The sequence below is a fragment of the Nannobrachium achirus genome (assembly GCF_963921795.1).
Source record: "Nannobrachium achirus genome assembly, chromosome: 9".
Taxonomy (NCBI): Eukaryota; Metazoa; Chordata; class Actinopteri; order Myctophiformes; family Myctophidae; genus Nannobrachium; species Nannobrachium achirus.
Window position 1 is genome coordinate 27667950 of NC_137818.1, and position 24366 is coordinate 27692315.

The 24366-nt window shown below is 41.7% G+C and overlaps 1 protein-coding gene across 1 annotated transcript in view; it reads right to left on the reverse strand.

Moving 5' to 3' along the window:
• The window catches only part of cntn3a.1 (contactin 3a, tandem duplicate 1), a gene marked incomplete at both ends in the record, with an annotated part of 119490 nt that overhangs the window by 62471 nt on the left and 32653 nt on the right, over positions 1–24366 (reverse strand). The window contains 4 exons of the mRNA XM_080732658.1: positions 7368–7507; positions 11137–11321; positions 11914–12016; positions 13121–13324. Of these exons, the coding sequence (XP_080588784.1) occupies positions 7368–7507; positions 11137–11321; positions 11914–12016; positions 13121–13324 (632 nt within the window). The remainder of the gene's footprint in view (positions 1–7367; positions 7508–11136; positions 11322–11913; positions 12017–13120; positions 13325–24366) is intronic.

Here is a 24366-nt window from a genome sequence, read left to right on the forward strand (position 1 = left end):
GTGCTGGTTCTGATGAAGGGTCTAATCTGATTAAATATTTGTGTGTACACACGTGTTCGTGTGTGTGAGCATGTGGGGGGTTCCGGCTGTTGATAATTGAAACACTACACATTATCTGAAGTCTTAATAGGCCTGTAGTGACTAGATGTTACCCCGCTATGCTCAACATAGGGGGGCACAGAAACCTTGTAAGACATCTCCACGCAAGGACGAATCATTTCAGATGTGGAATGTTTCAAAAGAGGACACATGCACATAAAACGATGGCACAAACTGAATTACGTCCTTTTTTTCTGGAGTTGGCCTTTACGAGGATTGGCACTGCTTTCTGCACCCTTTTTTATAGTTGTGTAAATTTAAAGTGCTGGCCAGTGCTCATTGTTCTTGCCCTTGGTCTTTCCCCGTTGAGTGCAGCTGGTCCTTTTAATGTCATTGACAAGAGCAGTCCAGAGGGTGCTGCCGCCAGTCTGTCTGTTGTCTGAAAGCATTACAGCGCTGCCTCTTGAAAAGACAAGGACTGTCCCTTAACATCACTGATTGACCCTGTCGAGGCACTTCAAGCAGGGTCCTTTCTTAGTGCCAGTCATGTGACAGGCAAGTGGCTGACCCGGCGCTAAAGCCAGGGCACTGAGGGGATGGGGTGGAGGGGGAGGGGGGGGGGGGGGGCAGGGGGGGACGCTGGTGTGCATACAGCATCTTCCAACTGGCACACAAGTCCCCAGGTTTTTTTGGCTAGGACAGGATGAGTGAAGGTTTTATCCGGAGAGAGGAATCGGTAAGACGGACAGAAATTGAGAAAAGGACAGAACTCAAGAGCACAGAAGAAATGGGGAAAACGAGAGAGAGAGAGAGAGAGAGAGAGAGAGAGAGAGAGAGAGAGAGAATTAGAGCGACTGAATAGATGATAGATGGTCGTTTCTTAGGTTATGCGGTGCAACAGCCCTGAGGGATGAAGAAGTTAAAAGAGATGTGAGAGCAGTGCAGCGCTATAGCGCCCACGCTATACTGTGCCCGGTGCCCAGTTAAACAGCCTCAAAGACCCAGTGGGAGCTCTATGATAATCTCTTCGGCAGCAGAGACAAATGGCGGCATACGTCTGCTTAATGCTGTTCATTAATTGTGCTCGCCTCGCATAACATCAGCACTATTTGAAGTCGAGTAAGGAAAAACACTTCAGGCACCTTCGTAGGGCGAGGCGATATGGATAAAATTAAATATCACAATGTTCTTGACCAAATACCGCTAACGATTTTGTGACAATAATATTGCATTGTGACAACATTTACGATAATATTGTATTGTGACAATATTTCATTGTCTCCACCAGGCCGAAGGTGTGGCCAAGACTAATCTCAGATAATCTCCGGCACCGTTGATCAAACTGTGAATGCACGCTCCCTAGAGGCCAAGGAAAAACCTCTGGCAGCAAAATTTCGCATCAGCCTTTTATAGCGCTACCAGGAGGCCGATTGGCTTTCAAAGTTTACGAGAGGGGGCCGTTTAGCACAAAGTGCCACACATCATAAACGCAGCGTCCGATTGCCATGAAACTAGTTTCATATCGATGTATATTGCCCATCTTTACACCTGCTGTCGCATGCAGGTTATGTGACAATCCAACTTCTGACAGACATTATGTCTGTCCCTGAAACAATAGTGAGTACACAACAAGCATGTGTCTGACTCTGGAGGTCGTCGGCAAAAGAAAAAAGGGTGGGGGGGGGGGGGGGGCTCAAAACCCCCATGTGTGTAACACAAGGGGGTCTTGGCACTGGAGTGGAAAAATACAAGCGTGAGTGGGTCCTTGTTTCGCCAGGGTGACATTTTGAAGTGACAGCCCTACTCTACGCCATTTAATTCCCTTGAAGGGGACCCAAAATGATGAAGAAGGAGAGAGAGAGAGAGAGAGAGAGAGAGAGAGAGAGAGAGAGAGAGAGAGAGAGAGAGAGAGAGAGAGATGGGAATAAAGGCAACTAGAGGGAGGAGGACTGATCCATTCTAATGAGGAATAACAAATGGCACCCTTGGCCTCACTCTCTTCCCTCTTCTCTCGCTACACTGCTGACCTTTGGGTTTGGAAATTGATTTACTGTTGCCGCTGTTGATGGTGGCATTTTGAAAATGGTAACACCCCGCCTCATTAATATAGCCACATATAGAGAGAATGTGTTACCTTGGCACACCACCAAAGGATCCTTTTTAAAATGTTATTTACAAATCATTGCTGCAGATGCACAGGTGGAGGGATAAAGGTTTCATGCGGTCACGGATGAGTGGCATCTTGAGGATGTAACCTGTTACAGACCATTATTCACTCTGATGGGCTGGGTTTGAGTATGACATAAGAGCAAATTGGTCGTGGTGTGAATGTGGTCAGTATTGATCCTTCAGAACTGAGAAATTGACCAAAATGTTTGTGACAACGTTGCTTTTATGTAACCACTGGAAATAGTAATTAATGCATTAACGTTTTTTTGTGTCATCATTTCACACACATTTGAGAGCCACATTTGTTATCCTCTGCACTGTTCGTTCCCAACTTCCCATTCTTAATTACAGTGCCCCAGATTTTGCGGATTATCTCAGCCCTCAATCCAAGTTACAGAAAAAAAACAACGCAACCGGCCCCGTTTAAAGGCATGTCCAACACCAACAACGGCAACAGACCGGTTTAGGGCTCATTACCCAATCCCAACACTGACACTATCAGTGGCTATGATTCACTAGAGCCATTTCCTTCGGGCTAAGAGCACACTCGCTCCAGCGGCGGAATAACAACACAACAACAACAAGGCAAATTGCATGGATGTGAAATGTATTTCGGATGATAAGACGTGTTCCCCCCCCACCCCCCCCAGAGAAAAGAGACCTAATGGTAAAATTGAGAGCTGCAGATAGGATAGATCGAGTGCAAGATTACCAATACAACCCCTGTATGATGGCTGGCAGAAAATGGCATAGCTTTGGCTCTTTTGCAAAACAACCCGTGTGCACGCACGCACGCACGCACGCACACACACACACACACACACACACACTAAGGATGCCAATTTTGGTCACAGGCAAGTGCACCCATTTCAAAGTGCTATTTTCTTGCCAGAAGCATCTGAATTAGAACCACTGATTCTCAAAGCAAAATAAATCCAACAGACGGCGTGGTTAAACAAATCCGCGTCTATGCACATTGAATCCAAGCCACTTCGTAAGCCCACCACAGACAGTTTTTAGTTGAGATTTCACCATCTGAGTTAGAGTGTTGTGAGCAGGGGCGTCACAAGGGGGGGAGGGGGGGGGGGGAGTGGGACTGAGTTACTAGGTGGAGGGGGGCCTTAATTATTTTATATACTTTAGCTATTGAAAAATAGCACATAAAGTCGTGAGAATGTGTGCAAATCTTTGAGTAGATGTATTTTTTAAAGCGAACATTTGTAACTCAAATTTTGTTTCTAGGGGGTCCCTGGAACTAAATATTTTGAGATGGGGGTCCGTGGCCAAATACATACCATTTTGGGGTTCCTTCACATGAAAAGGTTTGAGCACCACTGACATAGAAACGTAGCGTTTTCAAAAATAGCAGATCTACAAGCTCACAGAGCTTGTATACCTGCTATTTTTCAATAATTAAAGCACAAAATAATGCGTAATAATGCGCTCCCCGTCTAAATGGGTTAAACCCCCTCCCCCTATGATGAACATTCATGGGGGGCCCACAGTGTACCCGGGGCCCAGAATTTGGTGCGACACCCCTGGTTGTGAGTGCTTTTTTTGGGATGACAGGACGATGGCCAATCAAGTAGCTGTGTAGCCAAATGTATAGACTCCAGCAAAGTTCTGGCCATGTAATATGTTTTCTGGGTGACAACAGTTTGATGACTAAGAACAACCTCTTGGTTTTCAAGATACCACCTTGAAATCTATGGCTCGGCTGACCATCTGCTCACATACTGTACTGTAGATCAAAGTCAGCCAATTGGACAGAACTTTGAGACTGGCAGCATTATGAGAGGTTTTGGGCTTTATGAGAAGCTTGGGCATCTCACTAAACTGGTATCAAGATTTGTTGCATAATCTGCTGTGCAACAAATGCTGTCTGTGGTGGGCTTTACACAATTCTCTATTCAGACTGACTAATCTTTATCCACATTAAACCTGGCATTCCTATTTCTCGAATGTCATTTTAGGTGAGCATGTTCAAAACATTTAAAAATGTAAAAAACTACCAAAATCTTTTTTTTCCCCTTCACCTAGACACCTACAAGCTCACAACACGTTATAATACGACGGGCTGAGAGCTTGTAGATCTACAGTATTTTAGTTATTTGTCGTATAGTGGTTAAACGATGACTTCACCCATTTTCAAACTATCTTCATATAATTGGTCCTCACATATGCTCATAATAATATGTTAAAAATGTTGGTTTGTGGACAGTTCAGAAACCAACCTACCAGTGACATTATCGATTGGGAGTCCAAGCTAACAGAAACAGCAGGATTTCTAGTCCTGGAAAGTTAGCATGCTATAATAGAAGCCATTGTACTTATGTTAACTCACTTACTGCCAAAAATAACCCTGTCTATGTAGCTCCCTGGCAGGCCCGATAAATCAGAGAATTTAATAAGCTTTAATTAAAATATATTTTTTATCGCCCCCGGAACTAAGAAAGCGGAACTAAACCTCTCGGAATGGTTTCTTCACTGACCCATTTGATCGCTGCACTATTACCATGGCAACCGGCAACAGGAAGCAGATTTCGTCCCACCGAGCCATGGGATGGTTCACACCCTGTTTATACAACACAGGAGCCAGTTCCTGAATGTGTTGTCAGTTTTTCACAGTTTTTTTTTTGTTTTGTTTTGAAGCTGTGGACAACGTAAACACGCACGATGCATGGTTGGGGTCCGATTGTGCACGATGGATTCTCTCGCGCCCACGTTAAAAGGTAAGAGAAGACAGGCAGTGAGCTACATAGGGATTTTCTCTGGACTATCGGGGGTTGTGATCAATGAGTTAATACAAATCTAAATGAAAAAGGACCCTCCCTAATAATGATGTCACTGGTAGTCCACAGACATGAGACATAGACCAAGTACACATTTTTATAATAACTTTATCGTGAGCATTAGTGAGGACCAATTATATGAAGATGAAAATGTGTGAAGTCATCCTTTAAGCTCTACTGTACCTTGGTGGGTTCAGGGTTGCATTAAATCCTTAATCACTGCTACTTTCTGGGAGCAGACATACAGTACATTGCCTGAAGCCAGCTCAGGGCTCTTTATATTGGAAAGGAAGAGGCCTGACAATCCCTCATTGAGCATGACATACCTTCATCAGATCAGGCTTAGGCGCTCTTTGTGCGATCCTTTTTAAATCCCCCTATAACAATAACAACGCAGCCAGCCTATCAGCTATAGTGCCCACTCATCATGCAAATGTTTGGATGAAGTCATCTTGTACTGTACAGTTTTTCTTTTCTTTTTTTCCCCCCTCCTATTGTACTGTATCATACCAGTCTAGACTCCGGTGCATATGGGTTTCACAGTAACCTGCCCTGGACAAATATATTTTTGCAAGGGTGAGGCTATATCAATATCAGAGCTATTGTAAAATAGCAAAAAGCAATAAAAGCAACAAACATGCTATTGTGTATTTTAAGTGAGACTGCAGCATCATACCTCTCCTCTTCACACTTTTGTTTCTCCATTTTATTTAATTACATTCTATTTTATTTTATCTCTACTCAGTATTGATCATCCTACAACAGGGCTCTTTTACAGGAGTCAATATTTGTATTATTATGGTCTCCACCAGGCAGAAGGTGTTGCCGAGACTTCACTATGTGGACCGATTGCCCACACATTCCCATCAGGCCAAGGAAAAACTGCCACCTTTCTCACATTTCCCTATTATAGCACCACCAGTAGGCCGATTTTTGATATTACTCCTACAGATTATGTCTATATAATCATGTGATCAAGGATCTGTCAGATCATTCATATTTTATCCTGATTGGCTAAGATTGGCCACTCATTTTGCAGGAGTGGTTCGCTTAGAACAAAATGCTTGAAATCATAAACGCAGCATCCGATTGCAGTGAAAGGATTAGGAAGAAATGCCACCCTTTTCACAGTGGTCTATTACAGCGCCACCAGGAGGCCGATTTTTGCAAAGCATTGTATATTACTCCTAGATATTTTGCCCAAACATCACACAAATTGGTAGCCGCAAATTGCAACACTAGATTTTATTTTAATCGGATGAATCTAGGGTTGCAATACCTCCCATAGGCAGCCAATGCATCAAAACAGTTTTTTGTTATCTGATTGTATTAAACAGCGTCAAACTCACCAATATTGGGGCTGTATGGAAAGCTCAGAGTATCCTCTTTCTATCTGCAAAGAGTTTCTTTCATAAAACTCCACCGTAGACATGTTATGAGATACTTTCTGTCAAGAAACCTGAGCAGACATGGTTTATTTTCTAAGTGTTGAACTTCGGAAGCGCTCGTCTTCCATTACGCAGCATCCCCGTTGCCTCCTGCATTATGTGACATTTAGAACCAGGTGGTACACAGGACGCTGAGTGACTTCCCACAAGCGCTTCCAAGCACTTTTAACACGCAAAAATTATCACCTGAAGCCAATTTCTTGATAGAAAGTAGCTCCTAACATGTCTACGGTGTATTTTTATGAAACAAACACTTTGCAGATAGAAAGAGGATACTCCAAGCTTTCCATACAGCCCCAATATTGATGAGTTTGACGCTGTTTAATACAATCAGATAGCAAAAAAATGTTTTGATGCATTGGCTGCCTATGGGAGGTATTGCAACCCTAGATTCATCCGATTAAAATAAAATCTAGTGTTGCAATTTGCGGCTAACAAATTGGTAGCCTATACACATTATGTCTATAGTCATTTATTCAAGACGAACCTGTCAATCTTTCTTTATTTCATTCTGATTGGCAATAGCTTCGTCAACATCCCTATTTCATTCTGATTGGCAATAGCTTCATCAACATCCCTCAACTTCTACAGATTCCAGTCACCTCTATAATGACTGAATTCCGAACATTGCTGGCCCACAATATCCTACCTGACCTGGAGGAGACAGTTACTGTAATGTACATCGTCACTGTCGGGCAGAAAATCTCCCAAGTTTCAAATTTGAACGTTTTTTTTTTTTTTTTTAAGTAAAGTAAAGCCTTGCTTCATCATACAAGACTGTCACACAAAACTAGTGAAAATAGCCGTTCTACAAGCACACAATGCTTCGCCTTTTCACTATTTTAAATTATAAATACAAAACGAACGGTTTCCACCCGACAACAGCAATATATTTTTTCATTTTCAAACGGTTTCCCACCTCCATGGGGTCCAGGGACTCTCCATTCTTCAGCCAGCGGTAAGAAGGCTTGGGCTTGGCACTGGCCTTGCACTCCCACACCAAGGTGTCATCAATGGGCCTCTGGGCATCCTGGGGCTTCTCAATCAGGTGTGGAGGAGCTGTGGAGCAAAAGGCTGCTGTCACACAAAAGTGGTGCCATATAAACACAGTTATTGACAGCCATTACAGAAAACCTGCTTCTTGTAAGTCGTCACTGTCGGGCAGAAACCTTGTATCTCGTAGCTTCAAATTTGCAAAAGCCCTGCTTCATCATACAAGACTGTCGCACAAAACCAGTGAAAATGGCAGATCTGCTTGTAGATCGTCTATTTTCACTATTTTTAATCATTTTTAAAATGAAAATGTTGCTTACTTGTTACCCTAGTTACTTTGTAGCATATCCATGTTCTCTTCACTTTCTACTTGCTTGCTTTGTTGTTTGATAAATCTTCTTGGCACATACTCTGTCTCTGACTTTGTATCTTGTAATCCGCCCTATATAAACCACCTTCTAAATGCCTGAAGTGTTAATCGGAAAAACTAAAATATTTCGCCAGCCAACTAGTTACCATTGCTTTAGACAGATGGAGATGAGGACAGGAAGAAAAGAAGAAAGAAAAGATGAAGAAAGCATGATTTTCTAATCAATTTCTCTTGGGGAATGACCAAACGACTCGAGCACACATTAAGGAGCAGAATGACTATGTCCATTAATCAACAACTCAGTATTATACATATGTTTGGGCCAGTGGTAAAGATTATCAATAGGTTGCAGTTATTGCAAATAAATCAATGATTCATCCAAGCAGGCAATTAGTTAATTAAGGGAGCCCATTCCTCAATCTTCTTCCATCAGAAACCCGACCTCTGCACAAAAAGAATATACAAATCCCTGTAAAAGCTTACTGTAAAATGAGCTAGATTCAATAAGCCATCTCTTGAAACCATTTATTGTCAATTTAATATTTGACAGATTCCAGGTTATTGGATCAGATAAATTCATATTGACACAGATATTTTATGGGAACACGTTTTACTTGAGCATAAAATACATCCGGTGGCGATTTAGTGTCAAAGGGTATTATTTCTTGAGAGATGCACATTTTTATAGCTGGGATGTTCTGATTTTTGTCTTACAAAAAAGTCCAAAAACCCAGAGAGAAAAGGCCAGTGTATTTATGATGGTGGTCCTGGCGTCACATAAATGACTAGCGCCTTATCTCTGGCGACAAGGGGCTGAGATTTATGGCCTTTTGGAGACACAATATAACTACCGTCCGCCCTGCCAGGGTCAAGGAGACCTGGGTGGTTCAGAGGGTCTGCCTTTGCCTGTGATTAGAAAATAGTATGGCCATAGCTAGGCTATTCAGGGATTCTTTCATGTTAAAGTTGGATACAATGAATGAACCATGAATCCCAAAATTAAGAAAATGACACGCAAAAAATGCTAATAGTTTCTGCTGGCCTGGGCGGCCGAATGCCAAAGACATGGCCAAAGTTTTCACCCCTGTACGTCTCTCAGGCGACCGCGGTTTTCCCAGTGAACCTGAGCGCAACGGTGGGGGCATGGGAGTGTGGGGAACACACACCACTGACTATTGCCGATGAGAGGTTATAATATAGCTTTATGTATTGAGAGGCACTCTTGCCGATTTCGTAAGAGACTCGTCGCCAATTGCAAGATATTTAAAAGTTATTTGGGGCCATGATGATAACTCCTTCTTCCCATTATTAGACTAAGGATTTATATACTGTCTGTGTTATTGTTTACAACCACAATTATTCACGTGTGGCAAGATCGCGGTTCCACTAGTTTTACTAGTAGGCTAGTGTAGGCCTAGAAGCCTTTTCAGAAGTTAATTTAATGTTTTCCATTTAATGATTTCCTTTATCCTCATCTAATCTTGCGCTAATGCACACAACTGTTTTCACCACGTTTTAAGGCCTAGTAGGCTTTTCAGAAGTTAATTTAATATTTTCCCTTTAATGATTTCCTTTATCGTCATCTTGCGATAATGCACGCAACTGTTTTCGCCAGGTTTAAGGTCTTATTTTAGTTGTTTCTCATAAGCTCGCGACCCTCCTTGCCCATCGGCCCCCGCCGTTGTGCTTACAGTAGGTTCACCGGGAAAACCGCGGTCGCGTCTCTCAGTGTGTTCGTCATTGTGTCTGTGCACATGTGAGACCTGCGCTCTAGTTCAATTAGCATTTAAAAACCTTTCAAGAGAAAGCCAAGTTCTCCATCCCCTATAAAACAAATCTGTGTAATACTTTATTATTCTCTGTATTCCCTTTTCACTGACAAATGGCAAGATTAATGTACTAGGAAGTGGGTAAACAATACTGAATTGAAAATACATTACAACAGAAAAACAGATACAATATGACACCCAGCCAAAGATATTAAGAATGAGACCGCCAAAGATAAGATTATGGAGACACAAGTGGCTACTTTTTCAAGTCAATCCGATCTTCTGTGGGCCTATTCAAATGCATTCAAGTGCTGCTGTACCGCGATCAAATTTCATAAATCACTTTGGAACCAGGAAAGGGCAATTAAGTGGGAAATTGAAAGAGAAGGCCCACCTTATTGTTCTTGTGCCAGCATTGGTTATATGTTGCGAACACTAGATCCCTAAATCGATTCTCCTATTCCTCTATGGAGTTGATGGATGTCCCACAACCTCTCGTCTATGGGAGTTTAAAATTAGATTACAGATTTTTATCACCTGGCGTCCAGCCAGCCTGCTGGGCTTTGAGAAAAGACGAGACCTAAGCCTTACAAGGAAAGACACGACTCCCCATGACAACAGCAGTGAAGAGAAGCCACAGAGGCCACGCCTAATGGGTGACGAGACAGTGATAGTTATTGCTTATTTCAGATTAAGAAAAGTTAATAAGGCGTCGTCTTGTTTTACGGAAATATCACACCTTGTTTTGTTTTAAGGCCTGCAGGTCATGAAGTCCCATTACTGTGAGTGCCGTATTGCCCCGTGGACGGGCGCTTCTCGTTAAAATGGGGCATGTTTAATCATCAGCATACCTACTGGTATCGTGAGCGTTTCATCCTACCCACAGGTACTGGAAAAAAGGCTTTATTATCATATCAAAGCATCTCCCTGGGAAGAAAGAAAAATGTGGATTTGACGATTTCAATCAGGCACATCCCTACAGGGCCCAATGGACTGCCATCATCAATGCATAAACATTCAAATAATGGGGCAGAGAAACCGTAAAAATCCTTCATCGGGTGGCCATTAAAAGCTTTTTCAGTAAATGGGCCATAAGTCCAGTCTTGGTGGGGGTAAAAAATCACCTCTCTCTGAAGGGGGGCATAAATCTGCACTTTGTACAGCCCCAGGTTAGCCCCTGGCCCAATAAAGAGCTTGTCAAGAATGAACTATTGGTAATAGCCTAATTCACTACCTCATTCCACTGTATGATGCAGTTATATATGGTCCAAATAAAAGCTACAGAATGCATGACAACAAATATAACTTCTGTCGGGGGGAAAAGACATGTGGTCCCCCAACTAGACCAACTGAGGTGAAGTTTTCGCTGTGTGCCTGGTAGCTGTGAGGTCTTTCGGTTTATTTCCTGAAATAAATGAGTGCAGCGGGTGGAGGATGTGGCTTTCCTTCTGAACGATAACAAGAAGACTGACAGGTCTTTCCTCCCTAGATACAGTAGACGACGTGATGTGCTCTACACAGGAGAACAAACACATTGAAAGTCTCCTCCCACCCACCGTAGAAAGACAGCTTTCCTTTCACAGAATTCCTTCCTCTAGGGTTTTCAGCCACACATTCATACAGCCCCGCATCCTCTTGTTGAAAGTAAGGAATCTCTAGGACTCCACTGGCTTTGTTCACGTCCACCTTCCTGCCAAACGTAGCTCCGTCTGATCTCCTCCAGCTGATGGTTGGCACAGGGCTGAAGAAATGCAAACACATAATGCACATAATGTCACTGGTACAATATGAATAACCATTTCTCTACCAGTTTTATAGTCAGGGATTCGTACAATTCTTATCGCATTGATTAATTGTCTAATTGGTAAGAAGTGCCTCATCACTGTACAGTATCTAATATTTACAGTACAAGGACTCATTATGGTGTGAAGCTTTGTGGATTTGTTATCACTTCTCAGGGTCCTCAAGGGTTACTTTGCAGCTTAAATCAACTACTGAAAGCTAATGGGCCAACGGCGCCGGAGATTAGCTGGTAACAACCAGGCCACACAAATCGGCCTGTTATAGCGCCACCATGAGGCTGATTTGAAAAATGTGGGGCAGAGGTTCTAGATTGGCATCCAGGGAGTGTGTGTGCTCAGTTTGGCAGCGATCGGGCCAACGGTGACTGAGATTAGCTGTTCACAAACTGCGAGGACGCACGCACGGACGGACGCACGGACGCACGGACGGACGGACGGACGGACGGACGGACGGACGGAGGGGAAAACATACTCTCCCTCAGCCTTCGGCTGGTGGAGACAATAATAGTACCGGTACATGGAAGGACTTACTTTCCAAGTGCAAAACATTCCAGCTTGACCGTGGAGCCCTTCGCAACAGGAACAACATCAGGGAGCTGCACTTCAATCTTGGGCTCATATTCACCCATCACACCTGGCAGTTAAATTAAAAGTTAATTTAGGCTTGAAATTAGTCATGTTTGATTGTATATCACAATTCAAGTATACACAAACACAATAATGATTAACACAATTCAATTTCTTATTTGAGTATTGGATTTTCAGCATAAACATTTTGTTTGTGTTCCCACAAACAAGATAACATTTGTGATCACAAAGTCTACCAAAGATACAATCCTGTATCTGCTTACAGGGCCACTAATGCTAATGCTGTTTGATCAGCTATCTTTCTGTTCAAACCCTGACATTTGAATGTGCCAGCTTTGATTTTCACGTCACTGAACACCAAAGACTAACAAACATTCAGATCATGAAATTGATGGTTAAAGAGTGGGAAGTGGGTGTATGTATACACATGCACCAATACACTGAAATGCACACAGATTTACTTTCATTTTCTGCATCAGCAATCTGCAATTTATTTCCTTTACTTGTCAATTTATGCATTAATTTTCCAGCAAGACATGTACCGTTATAATTCAGATTAGATTTGGATTCAAATTAATTTGTCCCTTTGCTTGTCATCTTGTTTTTTGTTTTGTTTATGCTTTGTGTGTGTGTGTGTGTGTGTGTGTGTGGGGGGGGGGGCTTCGCTGTCAGATGTTTGTTGCTTTAGTTCAGGGGTCTTCAACAGGGGGTCCGGGACCCCTAGGGGGTCCTCAGAATTACTACAGGGGGTCCTCCAAATCTTTGTGTGATAGAAACTTTTTTTCCCTGAGAACTTATAGCCAAAAATAGCAGATCTACAAGCTCACAACGCCTCGCGCTGCGAGGCAAAGGGGTTTAGTGTAGAGGGGAAAAAGAGCAGACTAAGTACAGAGTGAAAGGTCAAGTTTATTAAGTATTGTTCAAGTGGTTAAATATCTGAAAACACAAATTGACATGAATCCAAAATACACTGATGATTGTGCTGTTAAACAATGACACTATATATTGTGGGGGTCCCTGCTTCATCTCTCGCTTAACTAAGGGGACCGTCCTTGGCCTGAAAACGTTGAAGACCCCTGCTTTAGTTCATTCGTCTTTCTGCTCTTATATCACCAAAAATACCAGTCTGGAGTCGTATTCACAATCGTACCGTCAATCCTCAGGACCAGAGGAGTCGGGGGCCCTTGGACACTGGTCTTGGTGACGGTGTTGGTGACCACGCAGGTGTAGTTTCCCACGTCAGACGGCTCCACCATGGCGATGTACAGGTTCCCAGTCTTCTGAGACACGAAGCGGCGCGTGTCCTGAATCACAAAGGATGGGTATGTGTTGAAGATCCACGTGAAGGTAAGCTCTGTGAAACAAACGCACAAATGGATACATGACTCTGTTAAGGGCACAAGTCGGAGGACCCAAAGACAATGACATTCCTCTCACCGTGGCGTGAATCACATCGTGCCTACAGTACTGTACAACATCCTGTCCCCTCTCCCTTATCTTCCTCCTCCCTGTTTGCACTCTAACTGCTGCACTGCAAGGTTACTAGTATTGCAACAGTTCAGTCTCAGGTGAAATGCAAGATGCCCCTCTAGTTTCCCCAAAGCACAGGCTCTCAAACTTTTTCATTTCAAGGAATTTCCAGTCCCCCAAATGAATATGTATTTGGCCGCAGACCCCCATCAGAAAACATTTAGTGCCAGGGGACCCCTATGCAAGATTTGTGGCGTTGTTGTGGCGAATGTTTCAAAAATATAACACATTTCCGTAATGTTCAAACGAAATGTTTCAAACAGCCGATTTATATACTTTAAAGTGGTTAAACTGATTTTGATACTGTATTAACTCATTTAGCTGGAACCCCCTTAGGGACCCCTGGGGGTCCCCGGATCCCACTTTGAGAACCACTGCCCCAAAGCATGTCTTTCAGCGACTATACTGTACCGTCCATTGTCGTTTTTATGGATGCCTCCCCTACAGTGGTAAAGCGATGAATGGATCAGCCTGTGTTGATTTCTTTTCTCTAATCAATATACCACTGTAACTATAAAAAAGGAAAAGATCTTGATGAATGAAGAGTAATTTATCCCACTTGCCGCTGGGCTGAAATTAATGTCATTAAGATGCTTAAAGTCCTGCAGCTTTACTATATTGGAGTGATAAAGCTGGCTGCGATTCTCAGAGGATTTTATCAGTGGTGGGAAAAGTACTCACATTCTTTTCTTAAGTAAAAGTATCGATACTGCAATGTAAAGACAGAATAAAAAAATTACTTGAGTAATAGCACAAGAGTATTGGTATCAAAATGTACTTAAAGTACCAAAAGCAGAAAGTACGCATTACGCAGAATGTTTTTGGATGTATTAAAAAATAGCCGATTACAAGTTCACAATGTGTCGCATCGCAACGCATTGTGAGCTTGTAGATCTGCTATTTTTGAGTGTATATACTGTAGGCCTGAAGTGGGTAATGTACTGTATGTTTTGTAATGGGTCCTAATAATCAAAATCTACAAAGTAACTAGTAACTAAAGTTTTCAAATAATTGTAGTGGAGTAAAAGTATAATATTTGTAGTGACATATAAGTAAAATTACTGGGAATTGGAAATACACTAGTAAAGTAAAAGTACCACAGAATTGTACTTAAGTACAGTACTTGAGTATATGTACTTAATTACTTTACACCACTGGATTTTATAACAGAATATATCATGAAGCTGGGTGTGTCTTACACCAGAAACCTCAGAGGTTTTTGGGTATTGTTTAGTTTCAGCATCCTTTTTTTCCTGGTCTATTTTTTATCTTTTCCCGGGGCGTTATTATTGGAATTTATTAAGGAAATGCAGAGAGGCAGAGAGAGCAGTTGAACATAAAAATATGAACCAGCATTGTGCTGTTCATCTCTGTTTGTGGTTGTCACACAGTGGCGGAGGGCTTTAAATCAACCCTAAACTGCAGATGTAGCATGAAAAACTAGGCAATGCCCAATAAAATCAATGTATTCAGGATCACACTATTCAGTAGGGTACAGTACCACCTAGTCTACACCATTCATCATCCATGAAAACAAGTTTCTGGAAAAGACTCCTAGTACTGCATCAGCCAAATGGAGTGCAGTCAGAGGATTTGCCCTAACTATCTGCAACATTATAAAAAGGAATGATGATGTTTTGACATATTGACACAAGGATAGATTGCTCTGGACCATATTGCATCCCCGTCCCAAAAGCAATCTTAGCCGTGGGTAAGAAGTTGTCTAAGCGATGACTCTGCACTACAGTATGGGGAATAATTGAGACGTGAGCCATACACTCGTCTACTGAGTCAGTGTTCTTCACAACCTGCTCTTTGGAAGCAGAAGCATGTGTTTGGGCTCTGACCTATTGCCAGCGGTGGACAGTAACAAAGTACATTTCTAGTACAATACTTTTTTGAGTATCTGTACTTAACTTTCTTTACAAGCCGTTATATGTACCATTCTGTACACTCACTATGTGTCTCAGTGGGTCTCACTCCTTTTCCCAGGCTGAATCAGGGGCCCAGTACGTCCCTGCTACCAGTGAAATTGGTCATTTCAAACATTTTAATAATACAATGGCTTCTGTTTAAGCATGCTAACTTTCCATCAATGTCATTAGTAGGTAGGATTCTGAACTGTCCCCTTTTTCTTGTGGCATCTTATAATGAGTATTAGTGAGGACCAATTATATGAAGATATGGTGATGGGTGAAGGAAGTGTTAAAGTATATATATGTAGAGTATCTATATCTTGACTCAGATACTGGCGTTGCGTATCACAGTGGGAAAGATCATGTTGAAAAACTGTTTTGTCCGTGTTTGGATAGGCCATGAGATCTTGTTTCCAAGTCCATGGTGGCTAAGTTGAAATCCTGCCTACACAATCAGGCACTCGCATCCCTGCATCCCTATTGGTTTCCTGTGCCACTCACTTTACGGTGTACTGTTTTCCAACAAAATGAAGAAAAGACTTCTCTGTACAGTATTAGCCATACTAAGAGCTCCATTAAAATGCATTGAATCTTCCATAAAGGACTGCCGGCTCGCTGCGGGTTCCATACGTCTACTGACAGCCTTTAGGTATTGATGTGTGTGTTGATGAATGTATTAATGACTTTGATCGGCTGCTTCGGAGAGGAGTGACCATGAATCATAAAGCATAGCTCTTCTTAGTACCCCTGCTAGGCAGGGGTGTCACAAGGGGGGGGGGGGGGTTGAGTTTGACTGAGTTACTAGGGCCCAAGATGGAGGGGCCTGGAATTATTTTATACTTTAGCTATTGAAAAATTGCAGATCTACAAGCTCGCAACGCGGCACTCAGTGCCGCACTGTGAGCTTGTAGATCTGCTTTTTGAAAAGTCGTGAAAATGTGTGCAAATCTTTGAATATAATTAATCTTTTTTAAGCGAGCATTTTTTACTCAAATTTTGCCGCACTGTGAGCTTGTAGATCTGCTTTTTGAAAAGTCGTGAAAATGTGTGCAAATCTTTGAATATAATTAATCTTTTTTAAGCGAAGTTAGCGAACATTTTTAACTCAAATTTTGCTTCTGGGGGGTCCCTGGAACTAAATATTGTGAGATGGGGGTGACCAAATACATATCATTTTGGGGGTCCTTCACATGAAAAACTTTGAGCACCACTGACATAGAAACATAAGTTTTTTCAAAAAACCTTAGAAGGATTTGAAATATTCAAAGACTTGCACAAAGTTTTCAAAAATAGCAGATCTACAAGCTCGCAGCTATTTTCAATAGTTAAAGTACCCAGGGTGAGGGACCAGAATTTGGTGCGACACTCCTGCTGCTAGGAGCTCCATCCTGGCGTCTGAGTGGTAGCAACTTAAAGTTCTTGCCTTCATCCATCCCAAGCAGAGAGAGAGAGAGAGAGGGAGAGAAACTACACTGTATTATCTTCATCTCCCATAAATAATACATCCGACTCTCATCCTGACGAGGCCATGAATATTTAACGTCTGTTTTTGAAACAATATCTTCCAAAGGTGCAGGGGCACGACAAACAGGAACAACAGTAGCTAAGAGGTTACTAATTGACTAGTTAATGTTTCATGGCGCGAAAACAGGAAGCAGGAAATAGGAAGTGGAGAGCCATGCAGCCTGGTCTTTGATTGGTTGATTTGACTCGAGAGCATTCTGCAGATGTGGTGTAATGGAATAAAGCAATCAGGAATGACAGTGACTGGCAGATTTTCATTGTGGTTCCATTTAGCCATCATAATGAACAGGCAGCATCAATTTCCCCACTAATGATTTGAGAGCAGGGTGGAAAAATAGAACATGACAGGCCAAGGACACACTGAGCCAAAAGTGAGTTTACATACAATTGGGTAATGCAGTGGTCTTCAAACATCTCGAGCCCAAGGTACACCAATGGGTAAGTCAAAATCTCAAGGCACGCCTGGACTAGTCTTATGGTCAACCTGTGTGCCTCGACACAAACTTTGGGAACATTACCCCTGTAATGTATCTGAGAGAAGTATACAAATATAATCTGGCCGCAACGTTGATGCAGTTTTGTCTTTGGAGCTACAGTAATGGCCATTATCCAGGCTATAAGATTCAAGTTCATTATATGAAAATAATAAAAAAGGGCCTCCAAGCTACAGTATGTGTGCAGTTACCAGCAAGCTAGTGGCCTCTGTCTGGGCTGGATTTGCTTCAGGGAGAGGGAACAAGTGATTTCAGCCTTGAGTAAATCTAAAAGGCCTGCTTCCATTAGTCAAAAGAGGTCATGTGCATTAGAATCTGTTCTGAACATAGTCATAGAGACCCACTCAGAGTGAGGAATGACACACAGGCACCTAATGCACATTCAGCACAGCACTCTAGAAGAAAGCCATTGTGATTCCCTTAAAATCCATGACTTGAAAACATGTTTTGGTCATACTGTTATCTATGCATGTGTGTGTGAGACACACACACACACACACACACACACACACACACACACACACACACACACACACACACACACACACACACACACACACACACACACACACACACTCTAACACACAGCTCTTCATTTTAGCTTTAATAGGTTTTGTTTTATTTTTACAAGCCAAAATTGTTACTAGCAGCATTATTCCATTTTGTTGGTATATGCATTTATTTTTTTCTTTCCTTTGGTACATTTAGTGTATTTGTATAACAAAATATATAAGAAAATAATAAGTCTGCAAAATTTGTTTCATTATCCTGCTTCATTATGCAACTATTCTTGATAATAAAGGATCCTTCTAGAAGTGGGGATTTTTTTTACCCCACAGCAAACTACTTCCTGCTGCTGCCTTCTTGAGGGCTGAGACGTCGTTAAAATGAAATAATGGCCTCTTGAATTATGTATTAGATATTGACATCCTTTGAGGGGGTGACGAGGCGTAATGTTATGTAAGTTAGTGTTGTGTTGTTGACTGAATGATGTCATATGGTGCATCACAGTTTATTCTTAATCCATGCACGTCTCTTAACATATTTCATTATGCCATGTTTCTCACCATTCCCACAAGGTGAGTCTCGATTCAAATGTAAGTCTTTTTTTCACCTTACAAGGGCGTAAAAACACCATCATGGTATAGTGGAGTGTGTCGCAATTTGCCTGAGCACCATATTCGCAGCCTTCTCACACCGGTGTAATGCATACATTACTGTACAGGGCACAGGCTCTTCAAGATCGTTTGCCGTCATTTTTGAGCATCTGCTTTTACTGCTGCATGGTCACACCTATGCTGAATCTGTAAGTTAGCTTAAATCAAAATCTATCTACGCATTAATTCATAAACTACACTAAATGTTGTTGTTTTGTGTATCTACATGTATAAATTCAAGGAATGTATGTATCTGTCTATCCATCACATATCTTGAGAACTGCTCATCCGATCGACTTGGTCTGTATATTGCTGAGGACCCAAGGGAGTGCAGTGTTGAGTGTGAAGTCGATCGAGTGAGCAATTCTCAAGAACGCTGCAAGCAAGCAATATCAGAGGCCAAGCTATTGGCTCGTTCTGAACAGGCACATTTTGAACAGGCACTGTGCTAGTAAATTGTAATGTTATCGGGCATTTGTGGGTTTTTGGGATGCTGTGTCCTTTGTGTAAAGCCAGAGAGAGTCAGAGCACATGTCTTTAATTGCATTTTCTACAGTGTGGCACCCCGAGCCATCTAGAAGAGCATTTCATTGTTGTCTGGTGGAAACCTTGTACTGTATGTCCAAAACCGCTGTGAAAAACTATGTTTAAAATACATGTTGCAATGCGATGCGAGGTGTTGTGTGCTTTTGTATAAGCTATTTTCACTAGTTTTGCACGACAGTCTTGTATGACAAAGCACTTATTTGGGCATGTTTTGACATAACATTGTTGACTATCATGCAGGGGTCTCCATATATGAGTAACTGGTCCCATATACATCACTGGCCAGATGGCCAAGAATTGGCACGGGCGAGGTTGCATGTCACCCTGAGGTGTCTTACTAGTTATAGGTCGCAGTATACCATGAGAAATGTTGCAGCTTGTCTCCGTTTGTGTCAGTACAGGACATCACGTGACATCACCTCATCAAAGATCAATCCCTGGATATCCATACTGTGTCTGTCTGTCAGTCAGTCAGCCAGTCAGTCAGTACACATTTTTACAGTCTATGGGTTGGTTCCCTTGTCACTGTAACATCACAGGTGATATCACAGGTGACATCATCTATGTAAAAGTCCATATATGGGTATACCTTTTATGATGAAGATCCCTGATGTCACTGATATATATCACTGGCCAGATGGCAAAGGCATGGCCCATATTTGTGTGGCTGGTTCAGATAGGGATCTCCATGTAAGGGCATAGAATATATTGTATTATGGATACATATTATTATTAATAAAGGATAAAATAAAATAAAAAGTCCATATATGGTCATTCCCAGAAACAAAATCCCTTTTATGTCCATATATGGAGATTTCTGATCAATCTCAGGCCCTAACTGGCCCAAGAGTCTGCTTTACTCTGATTTACACCCTACCTTCCCCGAAAACGTTAATATTAAAGGAAAATTCCAGAATAAAACATAACCCCACGTCCCCACCTTAATCTGCCGTTTACCATGAGTGTACATACCTGCTGTGATGGATTTCTGTTATCGCCCCTGTCCAAAGATCGCGGGACTCAACGCGAGCCCTCTCCACAGCAAAAACGGGGCTAAATATTAGTCCTGCTAAAGCGCTAATTTTCACCGCTCCAAAGGCACTTTTTTCTTCATAAATCTTGTATTTATAGTTCCAAGTGACGCAGTAATTCAATGTTTTATCCCGACTTGTTTCCTCGGAGGATAATGGCGGTTGTTTACATTCCCAATAGCACTCAAAGAAGAAGAATGTACACCCTCTGAGTTACAGACCCATAAGGGTTCATTTGGTTCCTAATGAAATGTTAGTGTGGCAACTAGTGTGTTCAACTTTAACTTGAGCAAGCTAAGAAGTTATGAATAATCTTTGATGTATTTCTAAACCTCAAGCTACACACCAACAAGCAGTGTTATATATTATTTTTTTCTTTTTTGCAATCTTAAAATTATTTCTAAGATTACATCAGTGGTGTCTTGTAATACCCTGTTCTTCTTTCTCAACAAGCTGTGGCACAGCTCTGCATCACTCAGAATCCTGTTGCATTTTTATACTAAACCGAATCATTGGATGATATTACCTGTTTCACCGAGGCTACTCGCTACAGGTTTTGGAATTGATTTTAAGATTTTACTGATGTTTCGCTTGGGCTGGCTCCTTGCTGTACCTCAGATGGTTATTTTCACACTGTTCCAAGAAGTGCAGTGGATGGATGCCTCTGAACAGGCCAGCGTGGTACATCAACTTCGCTCAGTGCTCAGTAATATCCTTAAACACATGAAAGGCTAGCGTCCCTCTTCTGGGCATGTCAAAATAGACAAACATTTGGCGAAAAACAGCTGCTGCAAGCTCTCAACGTGCCGCAATGTAACGTGTTGTGAGCTCGTAGATCGTCTATTTTCGGCAACGAGATTTTGTGTAGAGGGAAAATAGGGGAGAGGACCCCCAGGGTACACTGATCAACAAAATATATACTGTAGCTTACAGTAGAGTTTTAAGGACAACTTTGTTTTTTTACAACAAGGGTTCATATTTTAGATTGTAATTAGAGAAAAGAAAAAGTGAGTGTTAAAATGTTTTCATTTGCTTCGTTCTATTGTTTTATCGCATTTACCGTACTAAAATGTGGGGCATGCATACAAGTGGATAAATATGTCTTTTTAGACACAATAAGCCAGCAGTTTCTTTATTGTTATTTACAGTAACATTTCTAGCCTCCATAAGTCACATCCAACCATGAAAGGTTGCGTTGTATCTTGGGAATGGGCTTATTCTGTGTAAAATGACATATTTAGCCACTTGTACGCATGCCCCCAACCACTGAAATAAGAATCTCTAAAACAATAGAAAGAAGTAAATGAAATAATTTTAACACTCATCTTTTATATTCTTTAATTACAATCTAAAATATGAACCCTTGTTGTAAAAATCACACCCGTGTGAAGTGGAGCTGTGTGTGTGTGTGTGTGTGTGTGTGTGTGTGTGTGTGTGTGTGTGTGTGTGTGTGTGTGTGTGTGTGTGTGTGTGTGTGTGTGTGTGTGTGTGTGTGTGTGTGTGTGTGTGTGTGTGTGTGTGGATCATGTGTACCGATTTTTGTGACATTTGAAGAAAATATGTAGGAAAAGGAGCAAAAAGTGTGTTTTGGAGAAAATTCAAGATGGCGGAAAATCTATCATGGCGCAAATGGGCGTGGCCTATATGGGGAGATGCGTCATGACCCAAGGAATCCAGGGAAAAAATATTTTTAATTTTCCGACCTACGGTTCAAGAGTTACAGGCCAAAACGTAAAGTGGGGTGTTATGGCGCCACCATGCGGCCAAATGACACAATTATTTTTTATTTAATCCTTGAAATCATTATGAACCTCCTCTCCAGGTCTTGAAACTCTAGCCCCTATGGTTTGCGAGAGACAAATAATTGAATGTGAGTTTTTGCGATTCCCATTATAAGTCAATGGGGAAAATTAATTCACTAATAAATTAATATCAATTAAACTATTGAACCTTTCTCTTAGCAAGTTACTAGCCCACGATTCCCGAGTAAGCCGGTCGATTTGACATATGGCGCGAGTGTGTGGTGGCAAAACTGTGGGACTAGTAGCGTGCCGAAGTTTAGGAAGTTCAGGCTACATACACACACACAGACACACAGACAGACAGACAGACACACAGACCCACACAGCCACGTATAGGGAGCCTGTGCTTCACACAGCTCCAAAAAACTAAAGTTGTCCTTTAAGTAGGTAGGAGTGTCTAATGGGAAATGCATGTGACCTTAATAAGACTGAGTGCACATGCGTATTTGTGTATGCGTGCACGCGTGCATGCGCATGTGCATTTATTGTACAGTATACACATAATGTGTGCACATTCATCTGCATGTCTGAGTGGTCGCTGGCACTTGCACATTTTGTTGTGTGTGCATTGCAAGCATGTGAGAATGTGTGACTGAAAGTGGAATGAGATGCATCGTTACCATGGCAGAAATGGTCAGACCTGCCTTTGAGCAAAGGTTCCAGAAAATGGGAGATGATTCATCGTTAGCACATATCAGCCGTCTCAGCATCCCCATCAATAGGCATAATGTACGATGACAGCTGCTGAAAACCTGACTGGAGAATGGATCATTACAGGCCCTGTGCAGAGTCTCCAGAGAACGGCAATGATCCATTGTAACACATGGAGATGAATGGGCTGTTTGCGTAAATAAAAGCACTTCCGCACATTAGAGGTCAACACAAATTGGCTCTGGTTGCATCTGTAGTAATAGCTTTGATATGAGTAAAATGGCATGAAAGAGAACTAAGTGTCAGATTAAATGAATATGATCAAGGACAGCAGTCAAACAAATGTTCATTATTTTAAGTTGAACATTGCCAAGAGACATGGCTAAATCACCCTAATGCATATATTTATTAGCCCTTTGACATCGTTTCACAGGATTTATTTTTATTTTGTCGTATTTGTTGAACTAATATAGTATTTCAGCCACATTGTTCACTCTAAGAACTGATGAAGAAACGTTTAAGGTTTGATTATATTTCTCATGTTTTCCTTTTAGGATATAATTTGCATGTGCAATGACAAGTCTGACAATACATATTTAGTCAGTGAGTGTTTCTCCTTCTTTAATTAAGTGATGAAAGCAAAATCGCAAGCAGTTCCCAGCTAAGATCTTTTTAAGACGGGTACTTTTCCCCCCCAGAATTGATCTGACAGATGAGAGCTTGGTGCACTGTAATTCTTTAGGTTACTGACATCAATCCTTCTCATAGCACTGTCCCAAATGATCACTGTCACACTGAGATCTGTTATGACAGTGGGATCTGAGACAAAAAATAAAATGGCCTGCAATTTGGTAACAAAGTAGAGGAGATGAACATGAATCCTTGAATTGCTCTTTTTGCATCTCTCTAAGGACATTGAGCCGGAGATATACCCAAAAATTGAATCCATTGTATCCATTGTATCCCCCAAAATGATTGAGGGATACATTTTTGAAAATAACTTTGAAGTGTGATGCTGTCAATTATGCATTTCAGTGACAACTTAAGAAAACCTGCTTGAGCTCTTAAGAAAAGTCCAACATCAAACGTCCTGGATGTTACGAAAAAAGGTTTATAAAGAAAGATGTTTAATTTTTAATCCTTAATTTGAAAGAACGCAAAAGTTATTTGCCCCACTATGGGTATTATTGGTGACAATAGACAAAGACAATAGAGACTCCTGCTGTTTTTACCATCTGTCAATATACATTTAAAAAAAGATGTCTCATCTCCCATGCAAGAACAAAAGACACTGGTGCAATTGGAAGAGAAACATATCACGAGTGGGAGGAAGACAGCGATGCGCTATATGTATATCTGACTCACATGATTATGTCAGGTGAATCTCAAAGGCTTCTTGATGACACATTTTTTAGGAGCAGAAGCAACTAGACATATATCTGTAGCATTGGTGTAACACTCTGCAAACTTTGATGCAAGGGAAACACTTTGATCCACCCTATCTGATTCTATCATATGATTTATCATCTCCTGGTTCTCCTGGTTTTCTGGGCCTACTGTAGTAGTACCATACAAATAGCTTAACTCAATACCAAGCTGTATTTATGTGTCTGCCTCTGTCTAGCTCTCTCACACGTGCACACGCTCTCTATTCCTTGCCAATATTCACCTTTGGTTGACACATGTCGTCTTCCTCCACATGATGTTTGACTGGCAATGTTTTCTGATTTGTGCTTTGCAAAGCT